At 40.2% G+C, this 14,749-nt stretch overlaps 1 protein-coding gene across 1 annotated transcript; it reads left to right on the top strand.

The window, feature by feature from the left end:
* Positions 1 to 4,233: 4,233 nt before the first annotated feature.
* LOC134005844 (uncharacterized) lies at positions 4,234 to 13,021 on the top strand. Its single transcript, XM_062444850.1, has 10 exons — positions 4,234 to 5,514; positions 6,214 to 6,461; positions 7,786 to 7,991; positions 8,185 to 8,345; positions 8,547 to 8,650; positions 8,927 to 8,987; positions 9,922 to 10,010; positions 10,679 to 10,801; positions 11,215 to 11,315; positions 11,439 to 13,021. The coding sequence occupies exons 1-10, from the start codon at positions 4,254 to 4,256 to the stop codon at positions 11,962 to 11,964; spliced, it is 2,880 nt and encodes a 959-aa protein (XP_062300834.1). The 5' UTR covers positions 4,234 to 4,253; the 3' UTR covers positions 11,965 to 13,021.
* The last annotated feature ends 1,728 nt before the right edge of the window (positions 13,022 to 14,749 follow it).

Genomic DNA, 14,749 nt, shown 5'->3' with positions numbered 1-14,749 from the left:
TCACGGATCGACCTTAATCATTTTTTATATAAAAAAATCTTTGCACTGACTGTCGAGCCTTCAGATATAAAATAGCTGCATTCAATATTATGTGATATAGACAGTACAATATAGACAATAAGCCTGAGCCTCAAATAATGATTGATTTAATATAAAATGTTAGAATCTATGCTAATATTGAGGTCACTATGTCACAAGTTGTTACCACATTATTATCTATCATGCATGTTAATGTTGAGGTTTCCAGCTATGACACTTAGTCACACTGTACAGGTGACCTCAGCATTAACATGATCCCCAACAAGCACACTCACACACACTTTTTTGGTAATGCAAATACAGGCCTTGTGTAGGCCTCACTCTCTCTCTCTATCTCTCTCTCTCTCTCTCTCTCTCTCTCTCTCTCTCTCTCTCTCTCTCTCTCTCTCTCACTCACACACACACACACACACACACACACACACACACACACACACACACACACACAAACACACACACACACACACACACACACACACACACACATGCACTTGGGCCTTATTCTCATGTAGGATTGAAAGACGTTTTTATCCAAACAGACCCGTTTCAAAAAACACAGATCACAAATGGTTGCATGTGTGTCACAAGTATGGTGTTTGTCTCGGTGAGTTGATTTTCCCCTTTTGAATAACAAGAAAATGATTTCATGTTGCAAATCACAGAAAACATGTTGCAATTTTGGTAAAACGGGACCCAGGACTTCATGGGCTGCAAATGTCCTGCCAAATTGAGCATCAACTCAACCACAGGTTATCATAGCTCAGAGAAAAGTGAAGTGAAATAGCAGATTTAGAGATCTGAACTGTTAAGAGAATGATATAGCCACAACATTTTACACTGTTTGCAAAAGATGCTGTCATTTTGGATACAATATTTATGGGGTTTTCCGGATGTAGAGCGTAATTAAGTGCTTGAACTCAAGTAGTATACAAATAATTTGGAGGCCCTGACGCTTCCCTTGAGTTTTTCTATTTTGCAAGATTTTATAAATTTACTTTGTACATTTTATAGTTAACCTAAGTACTATACTACAAAATACAAAATGAAGCTATATTATAAACCTTAAATTTGTTTTTACCCCATAAATTTAACCATGCAGATAAATATGTTGATTCAATATTCTGGTTAGTTTTTTTTTGAGTATCCAAATAACAAACGTGTGTGAAGCAGTTAAATGTAGCATTACCCGGAGGGCATTCAACCTGAAAATACTGCCTATATTTTCACCAATCACTGATTCACTGCATTGCTGCTCAAATTTCAAAGCTTTATGTCTTTTGGACTTTTAGTGTAATATTTTCAATAGTTTTTTCACCATGGATAGTGAAATATTCTGATGCTTGTTTTAACTAGACTTGTTGTTGTTCAGGGTAATGACTGATATTACTGTAGTATTACTGTACTGTACAGTGCAGTGGCATACAGTTGTGGACCTCTCAGTGGCTGTTTGAGGTTGCGTGCTTGTGTGTGAGCTTGTGTTTTTAGGTTATATGACATAACAATGGTATTAACAGCAGGTTAGCGTATTACAGGTGCATACCATATAAATGTGTGTGTGGTGGGTGAGTGGGTGGGACTACAGGGTGTTTAGAGGGTTCCCTGAACCTCATCGTTTGTCGCCATCTTCCTTCCTGTTTCATTCTGTCTCACTTCCTGTCAGCTGACTCAGCCGTAGATAATCTTGATCGGGTAAACATCTACACTGCCGCCTCTGCCTCTGCCTCTTCTCAAACACACACGCACACGCACACACAAAGTGTACTGTATGAAGCCACACAGTAACCCAAAGACGTATACAGGTACATTCACACATTTGGAAGCACTCATATACAGGCACAAACACAACTGAGTACTGAAAGACACTTTTTCACACATACACACACCTATATCACACCTTACACAGTAACATCACCTTACTAAGGTCAGCCAAAGTAGCACTTAATAAATACAGCTTGTATCATAAATCTGTGTTTATGTAATTAAAGGTGTTTGAAAAAAGTTTATTTCAACTAAGCAAATTATAAAGTTCCTAAGATTTCATGCATGTTACATCTTTTAGTCACAGTCAGCATAAATATCTTAAAAAGGAAAGGGGCTACAGAAAAAAAGAAGTAAAAAGGAAGACAATTTCAAGGAGGGGGTGTGGTAAGAGAAAAGAACAGAGATATACACAGATAAGAGAAATGGACAGAAACACAGAGGAAGAGAGAGAGATAGTTTTTTTTTTTTAAAAAGCCAATAAAAGAGAGAAGAAGAAAGACAGGACAAGAGTAAACTAAGTTGGGCGCTTGGTGAGAAAGAAAGACAAGAAGAGACAGAAAGAGTGATAAAGACAGGCTAAGAGACGGAAAGAGGGCGATAGATGGAGGAGGGGGGCAGAGAGATAAAGATAGCTGAAAGGAGGGAGATCCGTCAGCGTTTGTTTCCTCAGGATGTGGTTACCACGACGACGAAAAGGCAGAGAAGCAACATCACTACCCGCTGGTCCCTTCTGACACCTGCAAGTGTGTGTCTGAGTGTGAAAGCCAGTGTGTGTGTGTGTGTGTGTGTACGTATGTGTGTGTTTGTGTACGTGTGTTTCGATGAGTAACTAAATGAGTATATGAATGTGTGTGTGTGCATGAAAAAAAGACACAGTGTATGTGTGGTCTGTACAAGCGGTGGTTGTGTGTGTGTGTCCATTTTGCCTTATGTATGTGTGACAGACAGTGTGTGTGTGTGTGTGTGTGTGTGTGTGCGCGCGCGCGCGCGCGTGCGTGCGTGCTGTCAAATGATACACAGCGAAGACAGTGCGGCTGATAGGAAGGACTCTATGGCAGGTTGAAAATCTGTAAGGGGGAAACAATTAGACACACAGTCGAGACAGTGGAGAGCAAAAGAGTAAAAAAAGGTCAGAAACAACTATGAGGAGAATCAGAAGAGCAACCAGAACCCGAAAACATGAACAACAGAGGACGAACATATGTGAAAAGGAAATTAAGCGCCAAAGACTGGTAAAAAAAAAAATCAACCTCAAAACGTATACAGTGTATTTGTCTCTTCGGCACATCTTCCTTTGTTGTTTCTCTCTCTGACTCACTCATCGTCCTATTTAGAGCAGAATGTGGTTTCAAGAAAGAAAGACAACCTGCGTAACTTAGAACTTAAGATTTAATGCAACACAATGTGAATATAAATGTGTATATTTGCTCTGGATTCAATGTTTTTTTAGAAGATTGTATTGTCAGTCACAGTTAAAATGGAAAGGAAAATAGTTTTCTCAAACACGTATTCAATTGCATTGGTTTGAACGTAGCATGCTAGCTTAAATTACTTTCTCTTTAGCTTACTAGCTCCTCAAGCAGCATCAGTTCGGCACAAAGGTTTGTGCATTTTTCAGACTACATTCCAGACATTTTTATCACAATAATTTCTCACTAACATATGAATTAAGCAGTGAGTATTAATGCTTAACAGAACTATGTATGCTAAAGACTAAAGCTAATTGTGCCGCACTCTAAATCAACAGCTTATAGCATGCTCAAGTAGCATTTTAGCATGATTTACTATTTGTAATATAATTAAAAATAACTAGCTAATAACTTTAAGAAAGTGTTACAAATTACAAATAAAAATCACCTTTGATATCTGTCATGCTCTGTATAGATCATTTATAACAGGTGATTTGAAGGTATTATGACTTTAGAGTAACAAAATTGTGTGTAACTTGCCTACATTCATTATAGAAAGTCAGCTCTGGCACTGAGCAACTATGCTGGGTCAATCCAGTTTTTTTTGCCAGAATGGGAAACACACGTCATTCTAAGATCATTACTGCACTGCTAGCCCATGTCAGCTACCTTTGCTGTGCTGTGTATTTCAAGAACTGAAATCAAATATCAAGCCATGTACAGTTGTATTTAAATGAGCTGTTACTGATTTTATGGCAACAATTGCCTGATGGCCATGTTTGAATAGATGCTTGACACCTCTGTAGTACTTTTAAACAAGTGAGATGTCTTTGTTGATGGTGTGAGAAATTGCCCTCTGTTTTTGTTCCTTTCTACTGTAGGCACTCTAGCTAGACCCAGCGAGCCATCATGGAGGACCGTTCATCCACCCACACCTTTCCCAATCACCACCATCATCGCCACCGTCCATCCTTTCACCTCACTCTGCCCAGCCTTCAGGGCCCTGAAGTGGGATACCCATCCTCCCAGCATGCCCTAGACACCATGAAGCAGTATGGAAGTAGAGGGGAAGAATCCATAACCTCCTTCGCGACTTCAAGCGCCTCCTCCGGGGGAAGGAGGGGGAGCAGTGCCGGCGACAGAGGCTTCCTAAACACGAGTGGAAGCGGTTTGGATGGAGATGGTAACCTAGGAGCCCATCTTGACAGAGAAAGTGGTTTAGGCGACCATTTTGCTGACACGTGGTATGGCAGTAGCAAAAAAGAGGACGTTTGGGATGATGGGGAGAGTTGTGAAAGCACTGCAGACAGTTTTTATAGTAAAGGTGGTTGCTACAGTAATGCAAATGATGTTTTATACACCAGGGATTGTGGCAATGAGGATGGGGTCACTCGTAGAGTCAGAGCAAACTACAACAGTTATTTACACGTTAGCTGTGAAGCCAAAGCTGATACGGTTTACATTAGGGATGCTAATGTTAGCCACTTTGCTAAACAAACTAGTTTATATAACAGAAGTGATGGCAGTGTAGATTACTGCAGAACAGATTCAAGGGTGAGTGATAGTTATTTAGGAAGGGAGGAAGATTATGGGTCCAGCAGTGGCTCAGGTGAGGATCAGCTTCAACCAGCAGAGATGGAACAGGGACCCTGGCTCAATTTCTCTCCCATAAGTCAAACTGGGGATGGTAGGTGGAGAGGAGGATCAGACATCCACACTTTGGCTTCCGGGTGCTTTCCACAGAGATCGCCTATAAGCCTCAACAGTGGTACATACCCTCAGAAACTTGACTCCTTCTCTGAAGCTTTTCTGCATAAGAAAAGATTCCCTGTGATTCCTAATGCGGATTCTTCTGGACACTTGTGTGACTTTGGAGTTGGGAAAGGAGAGAGCCCTGGACTGATCAAGTCAAGGCACAGCTGTGCTTTTGATTCAGACCCCTACTTGCAACCCTCTTCCACCTCACCAATTCACCCGTCTTTCCCCTCTCCTCCCACATCGTCTCATCTTGTGTGTTCAGTTCTTAGTCCTCCCCCCACGCCTTTACCTCCTCCTTCCCATTCTCCATCGAAAATGGACTCTCCCAGTGCGTTCGGAGGAACCGCACATTCAGGCTCACAGGGGGGAGAGACACTTGGTGGGCTCCAGTTTTTCGCTTCCAGCCTTCAGCCACCTGTCCACTCTTCCAGGATGATATGGAAGTTTCCACTGCTGTCACATTGCTTTTCACAGTCATCAGATGACCCCAGCAGCATCGAGGACAACCTAAGATCATCCCATGGTAGTGACTATGGCAACACCACAGGTAAGGTGTTGAGATTATATGAGTAAGAATATAAAATATCTATTGATAAAGGGTTATCTGTCATGACTGAGAAATAATGAAAAAAACAGAAATAGACTTAAACATAAAGTCATTTAAATGAACTTTGAAATTACATAAAACCACAGGTTAAAACCCACATGTAAATTTACGGGACATGTGGGTTTTTCGTAGGTGAACTTGTGAAATTTCCCGTTTCCTTCATGCAAATGATATTTTCACTTTTAACATATAGTCATACTATTTGTTAGTTATTTTTTGTAGAACTTTTGAGACAAAACCATGTCAAAACAGTCATATGGAAAATGAAATGTTCACTTGTGATAACCCGCATGTATCCCTACATATTATATTACTGCCTGTCTGATGAATTCACGTGTGGGTTTTCACAAGAATTGATTAGTATTTCCAAATAACAGATTCTGTCAGTGTCTGGTGAAGCGCTTTCCTGTCTGCACAGATAACAGTAACATCTCTGACGCCACTGAAGTTTTTTCTCTGTCTAGTTTTGTCTAACTGTCACACACAAGATAGTCTAGCAGTTTTACAGCATTTTATGGAACATTGGCAATATAAATATCTATATCTGATATATATTCTATGACTTTCCTCTGTTGTCAACTGCCCTTGTTGTCCTCTCTCCCCTTTTCCCATTTTTTCTCTCTGTTTTTATTCTTCCAGCCTCGCATGATATCCTTCAGTCCCCCGACACAGCGTTCCTCACTTCCTCATCCCACCGGCCATCTCTCCAACCATCCAGAGCACTCTGTCCTTCCAACACCCCATTCCTTCATCCCTCCTTGCAGCTTCCCTCTCGCCCCTGTCACCTTTCAGGCCAACACAATGAAGCGGCACAAAATAACACTCCTCATATGGCGACCCAGAAAGCAAAGAATGGACCAGTCAGTCTCAGCCAGTCACAGCTGCAGGTGAGTACAGTGTGGAACTTTACAACAAGAAGCAATCTGAAGAAATAATGAATAATGAAGAATAAAAGAATTGTAAGTTGTCTGAGTGAGACCAGGAAAGCAATCTTGTGCATCTTTGTGCATTCTTGATTGTGTGGTCCATTAAAGTTAAAAAACTGTGATAAGTGGGTTGCCAGGTTGTAAATCCATATTTAAGAAAATACCATTCAGTAGACAGACGTCCTCTACTTATGTAGGCCTAGCTGGTTTATTATATTTTAGCCTGTATTTCGGTTTGTGACCAAATACCTCAAAAACGAATGACATTTCCATCAGCCTCTTTGTGTTTAGTGTTAATTAGTAAATGTTTCCATGCTAAAACAATAAAATAAGGGGGTGAAACAAGTAAACATCATACCTGCTAAACACAGTATATTAGCACAGTGGGCGCATGTTAGCATATTAGCTTGTCTTCTTAGCTTTCTCTATATTACTCAGGAAGGATTATTCTGTAGAAGGTTAACCTCTACTGTTCATAATATTCCACTCCAAAAAAATCTATTAGTTACTTATAGATATGTCTAAGTACAGACTTTATAAATTATTGTAGAGTTAATAAACTAAATTGAAAAAAATAGTCATTGTGCTTTTGCAGTCTTCATCATGAACAGCTGTGTTTCAAAAGTCACATTTTCACTGTGGGGTATGCATGTTCGCACATTTTCTTCACTCCTCCATCAACAAAAGCCAGGTGACTAAAGAGCCGACATGCCACAGCTGGTGATGCTGTGCAGACGCAGTGGGCGGATGCATGATACGTTGCATGTCAAGAAATTACGTTAACACCAACTGCATTACTGCTTCTAAAACCACAGTCTTAGTCCGGGCTTTTATGTTATAAACATGTTGAGTAGACACAGTGTGAAAATGAGACTTATTTGGAGTGGAAAAATGGCAAACAAGTTCGGCACAAAATACTTATTTGAGGAATTGCTTTGAAACCCGTTCAGATCCTTAAAGCAGAAACATAAATCCATCGATCAGTATTTAAAGCAATATTTGTATTCTCATAAATCCAACTTGAAAAATGTTATGACTTGTCAGAAGAGATACTGATTCATTCAGTGAAGCTGACAGAGCCCCATCTGCAGTCTGATATGAATTTAACAGCGCAGTATGAAACTGCCAACTTTTTAATATAGGTTTTATAGGTTTTTATGTTTAACTAGAATGAAAAATGAGACACCAGAAAAATATGTCAAGTACCTCGGATTTAAACAGACTTTAATTTGCTGTCTGGATTTTCTTTTTAACAGTTTAAATGCTTTTTCTTATGTTCCTACAGCCACAATCTACTCCAGCCTACACTGGAACTCCATTTCCCAGTATCCTTTACTCCAGCAGGAGTCACAGGAGGAGTCACTACACTCCTCGCCCTCTCCTCAATCCAGTCCGCAGGGGGACGGGGCTCTACTCCTCCCTGTTATCTCTCCATCACAGAGAGGAAGAGAAAGCTTGTGGAAAAGAGGAAGAGGAGTGTAGTGTGTTACCGTAAGTAATATTCTGAACCCAAGACAATTTCAGAAATAAGATACTAACAACTGAACATCACTGATGAATGTGGGTCAGTCTGTAAATAGCAATACTACAACAAAAATAGACAGAATAAAAGTGTGTTTGCAGTGATTAGAATAACACTTTTATTGGATGCACACTCATTGTTCCCCCCCCCCCCTCTCTCCAGGCGGGTCAACGTGGGTCATGATTTCCAGGCAGAGCTTCCTCCGTGCTTTGTGGAAGGACAGCGGTCAAGGGTGTGGTCACCAAAAGATGAATCTCCCAGGGAACAGTTGCTGTGGAAACCATCAAACGAGCTGGAGGAAAGCACCAATTTACAAGACCAAGGTAAATTACCTTACTACATGGAGAAATGTTAGATAAAACATGATGTGATGAAATGTTTAGAGGAGCCAAAAATGATTGAAGAAAGGCCCTGGATAAATAAAATGTTTTCTGGTCATTGATTATGCTAATGTTAATGTTAAAACTGTGAATGTTTCGTGTGTGCGTGTGTTTGTGTGTGTGTGTGTTTGCGCTTGCACTCAGTGGGGAAGCTGTTGTTGATGTGTAGTTCCAGCTGCTTACCAGGAGGGGGCAGTAACATGGAGCTGGCTCTGCACTGTCTGCACTACTGCCAGGGAAACACAATGGTAATATTTATAACACACAGTATGACTATATGTGTTTCTATTATCTTCATTTATTCCTTTACTTTGCATTCATTCCATCATTTCCATCATGCATCCATCCATGATTACTTGCCTGCACCCACCATTACTCAGTCACTAATTCTCTTTGTCATTTATTCCTTTCATTCTTTTTTCTCATTCACATTTAATTAGTTCCCTTCTGAATAATTGCATGTGTTATTTGTCATCTCTCCCTGATGTGTTTCTCTCCCTCTTCTATCCCTCTCTCCTGTGCAGGCCACACTGGAGATGCTTCTGTTCTTACAGCCTTCATCAACAGGAGACTACCACTACTCTGGTAACCTTTGACCTTTCATTTCACCCTAACTCTTGGATTTCCTTTGTCTGTTAAAAGATAATTTATGTGTTTTCATTTGATTTTCAAATACCTCTTTCTTTGAGTTTTGCTATCACACTAAAGATGAACCCTTTACTCGTAACCTGTTGTAAATACGTAAAATAATGTTTTTTATGTTTGGCTTGCAATGAACAGACCAAGCTTGAAGTCCACTAATCCTTTACAACTTTAGATAAATCCGATTTTGGAGCACAGAAATAGTAAAAAAGTAAAATGAAGAAAAATGTGTTACAGTGACAAAAGTTTACATTCATTATGTCTCTACACCAAAACCAATGTTTTGCACGTTGTAATATGAGTCAGCAAAAAGAACACATTCCCACAGCATGTACAATTGTAGCCTTTGTAGAGACCCGAACCTCCTGCTACTTTCCTCACATACCATCCTCTCTCCCTCTCTCTCTGTCTTTGTCTCTTTGTTTCATGTAAATCAAGTAAGGGCTATGTAAAGTACAAAGAAGACATTGTTCTATTTAGTACTCAGGTGGGTGTATTCCTGTAGACAGGGGTACAGATTGAAATGTTGCATGACTTGACAATTTCTCAACATTAGATGTCTTGTGCCCTGAATCAAATTCTCCACTGCCAATAAAGATGTTCCTGACTGTAGAAGTCAGTCTGATATTTGTGTGTCCTCAAAAAAACTTTTATCAATTGTACATATATGCATATATTTATGGTATATGCATGTTGCACTGTGAAAGCAGGCATTCTTTACAATCCATAATGACAGAGACCTCAGACTCATCCTTTTCTTATTTCTTTTATAAGCTATTGTCCAGTTGCTGCAGAACAGCACGTTTGGGTGGCCTTTTGGTATTTGTTTTCATTGTCTTGCTCTCTCCCCCTTCTCACTCTCTGTCTCTCTATTTAGGTAGTGATCTTTGGACGGACAATGAAAAAAATCTCTTCAATGCAGCTCTGGTGACTAATGGAAAAGACTTTTCAGCCATACAGAATATGGTATAACTATAATACATTGGTATTATTTATGTTACATTCATCTGTTAATCACCTTTGTATAAATACATTTTCCAAACTGTATTTGACCTGTTCTAACCTGCACATTTACTATAGATACTCACATGTATAGATCCTAATTATTTCTGCTGCATATTTTGATGAATTTTATCAAGTTAATTCTGTGCGAGTCAAAGGCCCCTATTTTAATGCAAGCTCATGCTGAAGTAGCATATTCCTAAGGGGCATTGGGTTTTTTTCCTCGCCTGCACCTATTTGATGTTTGGTGAGTCATTGTCCACTGCAGTGGGAGGGCAGCAGATACATGAAATTGCACAGAGAAAAAAAAAGTGTATTTCATTTGTGATACTATGCTATGATACCTGATTCTTACCAGCCTGTCATCCACAACAGCAAGCATGCATAAAGAAGTTCCTTTTCAGCTCGTTCACCCCTATACAACCATTATGTACCTGTAGTCTGTAATTGAAGACACCTTGCAATTAAGCACACTAAATCCACACATGGGGAATTAGGCAATCATGAGAATACTAAAAGGAAAAATGATTGCCAGTGGTATCCTGATTCATACAATAGGCACCCAAAAATGATATAATATAATATCATCGGAAGTTGAAGTGAATCAAGTCATATGTATCTGTACGTTTCAGGTGAAGACTAAGACCGTGAGCCAGTGTGTTGAGTTTTACTACCTAAGCAAGAGGCTCCTCGACAAGCAGGCGAAACAGAAGGAGGAGGAGAGCAGAGTTAGAGAGACGGAGCAGCAGGAAAGTGTAAGTAACACTTGAAAGGAGCAGTCAAGAATCAAGCGTTTAACTTTTTCTCAATGACCCTGCTTTTCATTTCCTTTTCTGTCTTTTTGTTGTTTTCATATCAGCCCTTTGCCTTAGTTCTAACTACCTTGCTTTGTTTATCTTACTTCCTGTTGTTGCTGTCTGTTTTGCCTGTCCTCATCACGCTGTGGGCTGTGTCATATAGTGTGATCTAACAGATAAGTTTAACCGCATTGACTACAGTACAAAGGAAAACAATAGAAGCAAACAGAAACAAACAGCGTGTTTGAACTACTTTGGAGTATTTGTGTAGTCTTGAGTAATTAGTTAAATGCATTATATGTTTATCCGGTGTGGAATGCAGCTCAACAAGTCACAGCACAGTGGCTTATAATCTGTCCTTTATTTTGTAGGCGACACCCATCTGTCAGCCAGTAGACAGGCAGTTTGGACGAGAGGAGGCGGTTCCTGTTCCCTCATTGGCCAGCTTCTTCCCCTGCAAACTGTGCGGCAAGTGAGTGTGACCAGTCATATTTGAGATCACTCCAACCTAAGTTCTTCTGTTTGCCTTTAGGGGTTATCCAACAGATGGTTTAGATTTTCAAGTCTTCTTTTCATTTCTGTCTTTCTGCTCCAGAATGTTCTACAAAATTAAATCCCGCAACGCTCACATGAAAATCCACCGCCAGCCTCAGGAGGATTGGACCGATAGGCGGCTGCAGCACCAGCTCCTCACTCAGCGTCTGGCACTCAGTCATGCCACCAACCTCATGCCCACACCAGGCAGTAATCTGCTGCCACCTCAGAGTCCAGCTCTGACCTTTCCCTCCTCTGGCCTCCCTGGAACTTCAAACAGCAACGCAGACAATGTCCTCAGCACTGTAACCAGTAGCAACTCCATCACTCCCAGCAATTCCAGTGTCCTAGATCCAAGCACGCCTGTAATATACAGCAACATCGGCGCTCCAAACTCTCATGTAATGCCCAGCATTAATGCCGGTGACTCAAATCAAAGAGAGCCCACCACTGTGTTACCCTTCCACCAGTCATGGGGCTCATTTGGACACAGCCCCGACCCTGCTGCCTTCTACTGCAACCCAGAAGGGAAGGAAGCTGCAGGAACCGAGCCAGGAGGGGGGAAAGAGCCAATCAACTGGCAGTAGTGTTTAACTCTCCCAAAAGCATTACCACCACTGAGGTCTGAGACTCTTCAATGTTTATTGAATCTTTAATTCAAACTCATTTTGTATTCAAACTTCAGTACTGGACAGTCTCCAGGTACTTTTTGCAAATGTTTATTTTTTTAATGCATCTCTTTGTAGTAAATTGAGAACTTAAATGTGTTACATATTTAAATTTTTCTTATGCATTTGACATATGAATTAAATGTGTAACCCAATGCTTGCTTTTGGTGTTTCTGAATTCAGAACAGTTGACCTACAGTACAAAAGCTCATGTACGCACACATTTTTACCTCTTCGGTATACTTGTCAGGAAGTGATTGCTCTTGCCCCTTCCCCTAACCTTAATCATATACCTTTCTAACTGTAACCAAAATCAATTCTTAACCCTCACGCACCCCTTTTCAAAAATGTCCTCACTGTCGAGGTCTGAAACTCAAAATGGTCCTCATAAAGATCCATAAAGCATCATCTCCACACCACCACCACCACATACACACATCCACAAAGACAGACACACAGCTTGTTAAAAGGATTTGATATAACACCATAATGGGCTAATATTGACCTTGGTAGACCATCTCCTCTCTCACAGCTGTCAGAGTACTTGTATGCCCAGAATTGACGAGTTGATGGTTAACTACAGTGAGTGTATGTGCGTGACTGCGTCCTGGAATATGCTGGAAAAGAGCATAAAGCAGTGGTTATATCTGTATGTGTGAGTGGTATAATGGGAAAAAAAAGAAACACATAAACATAAAAGATAATGATTTTAGGATAACAACAGCATTTCTCAAGGCGGTTCTTTTATCCCATATCTTCATAAGCACTACTAGCACTATGCTAGTGATAACAGTGTGTGTATATGGTATGTATAAGCATATATATTGAGCAATGTGCCCTTCTAGGTATCTTTATTAGATAAATATCAACCTCATTTATGTGCATGCGTGTATGTGTGTGCTTTATTATGTGATTTTATGCGTATGTGTGCATATGTGTGCATGTGAGCACAGGGACACAACAACAGGTGTCTATGTGTCTCTGATAACTGTTAACAGTGGCCTTAAAAAGTGTCCCACCCCCTGAAACACTCCCTCCCCGTGGCAAAAGTCCAATGTGTCTAGCAGAGTTTGTCTGCCCTCTTTTCTCTGTCACTGATTCTTTCCAGCACTGCACCTGTCACCTATGTTGTATACTGCTGTTTCTAGTTAATAAATGTACTCAACCAGTGTCAGATTTGTCCTCTTTTCTTGCTCCTGTATGCGCATATGCTCACCAGCAGATAACTGGGGCTAACTGGAGCTAACTGGGCTTGTAGTGGTTTGAAACTTTACTGCAGGTGGCCAGGTGGATAGCTCTGCCCTGCTTTCACCTTTCTATGTGTGAATGTGTTTGAAGTTTTTTTTCTCACTGTCTAACTTGCAAGGGGGTGAAAATATGAGAGGCAGAAAGCAGCAGCAGCCGTGAATGTTGGCCTTTTCAGAGAGTGAGAGAAAGAGGTACCACAAGCATTTAGATAATGGGGGGAGAGGGGGACCAGACCAATGGGAGGAAAGAAGGGGGGAATGGGGAGAGAATAAACAGAGAAGTTACTGAGCATTGATCATTCACCTATTCATGGTGAGTAGCTCTTTGCCAGTTGACTGAGCTCATGCCCCCTACACAACCCACTCCCTCTTTTTCCTGGGTTAGTTTTGGACTGGTAAACAAAAACAGCTTTTCTTAGCCATTTCACTGTTGTGACAAGAGTATAATACACAGGAATGTGGGTCAATCTGAAATAACCATTAAGCCTGAAGATTAAGTTATAAACAAGTAAAGGACAGCAAAAAGGAAACATGGTATATCTTTTACAGCTGAATGTAATAACAGTTTGAAAGTCCTTTAAAGATAACCTCATATGCTTTCCCTGACATGTCAAATATTTAAATAGTTACAAGATTAAGTAAAATCAAATAATATGATCAATACATTGCTGAAACAAGGCAGCTCATGATTAAATCTGTGTCTGAAACTCTACAATCTAATACATTATCTATCCTTATTTGAAGAAAAACCCAAGTTGCAAGAATGTTCCACTTTGGTACAACAATGCATGCCTAAGACACTAGCAACCGTTTTATGTCTTTATCTCATCTTCAGATAACAATATGTAGGGACTGTTCACAGTGCAATCTCGCTGTCATTTAGGGACGCAAAGAATTGCAGGATGTGTGAAAGTAGAAAAACTTACTTACTTGAAATGCCAGACATCTGACAAATGAGTCACTCACTCTCACATGTAGTTTGAACCGCTACACTTGTGGTATAAAAGTACTTTAACCTCTCCTGAAGAAGAAAATCTCAAGTTGTAAATATGTGCTTTGCCCTTTTTGGACAAATAAATGTATATGAGAACAAGGGTTTGAACCTTAAAGTTTTATCACTTGTAAGATAATGCACATGGAGGCAGACTGCTGTCATTGACACAGTTGGAGGTTGGGCTCTGTTATGTAATATCTGGCAAAGGCATGAAATGAAAAAGTTTTATTCTTTGTCTCTCTGCTGTTGGCTCCTGCAGTGTGGGGAATGAGCCAACAAAAGCTTTACTAGCTTATTAATATAAGCAGCTGCACTTACTGAAAGCAAAGGGTGGTCAAATCTATCGTATATTGCATTGTGTACTCAGCTGACTAATTTACATATCAGGTGAGGCACTACTAAACATTTTATCATTGTGTCAGGTTAAGATAAAAAAAAAAAGCAGATAATAAAACTAACTTAG

This window comes from Scomber scombrus, chromosome 23, assembly GCF_963691925.1.
Source record: "Scomber scombrus chromosome 23, fScoSco1.1, whole genome shotgun sequence".
Lineage (NCBI taxonomy): Eukaryota > Metazoa > Chordata > Actinopteri > Scombriformes > Scombridae > Scomber > Scomber scombrus.
Note: the sequence above shows the minus strand (reverse complement) of the source record. Positions and strands in the feature narration are given on the sequence as shown.

Coding starts and splice junctions, on each gene's coding strand:
- LOC134005844 (XM_062444850.1), top strand. CDS start 4,254: ATGAAGCAGTATGGAAGTAGAGGGGAAGAATCCATAACCTCCTTCGCG. Junction 6,462..7,785: donor TCAGCCAGTCACAGCTGCAG/GTGAGTACAGTG, acceptor ATGTTCCTACAG/CCACAATCTACTCCAGCCTA. Junction 8,651..8,926: donor ACTGCCAGGGAAACACAATG/GTAATATTTATA, acceptor TCTCCTGTGCAG/GCCACACTGGAGATGCTTCT.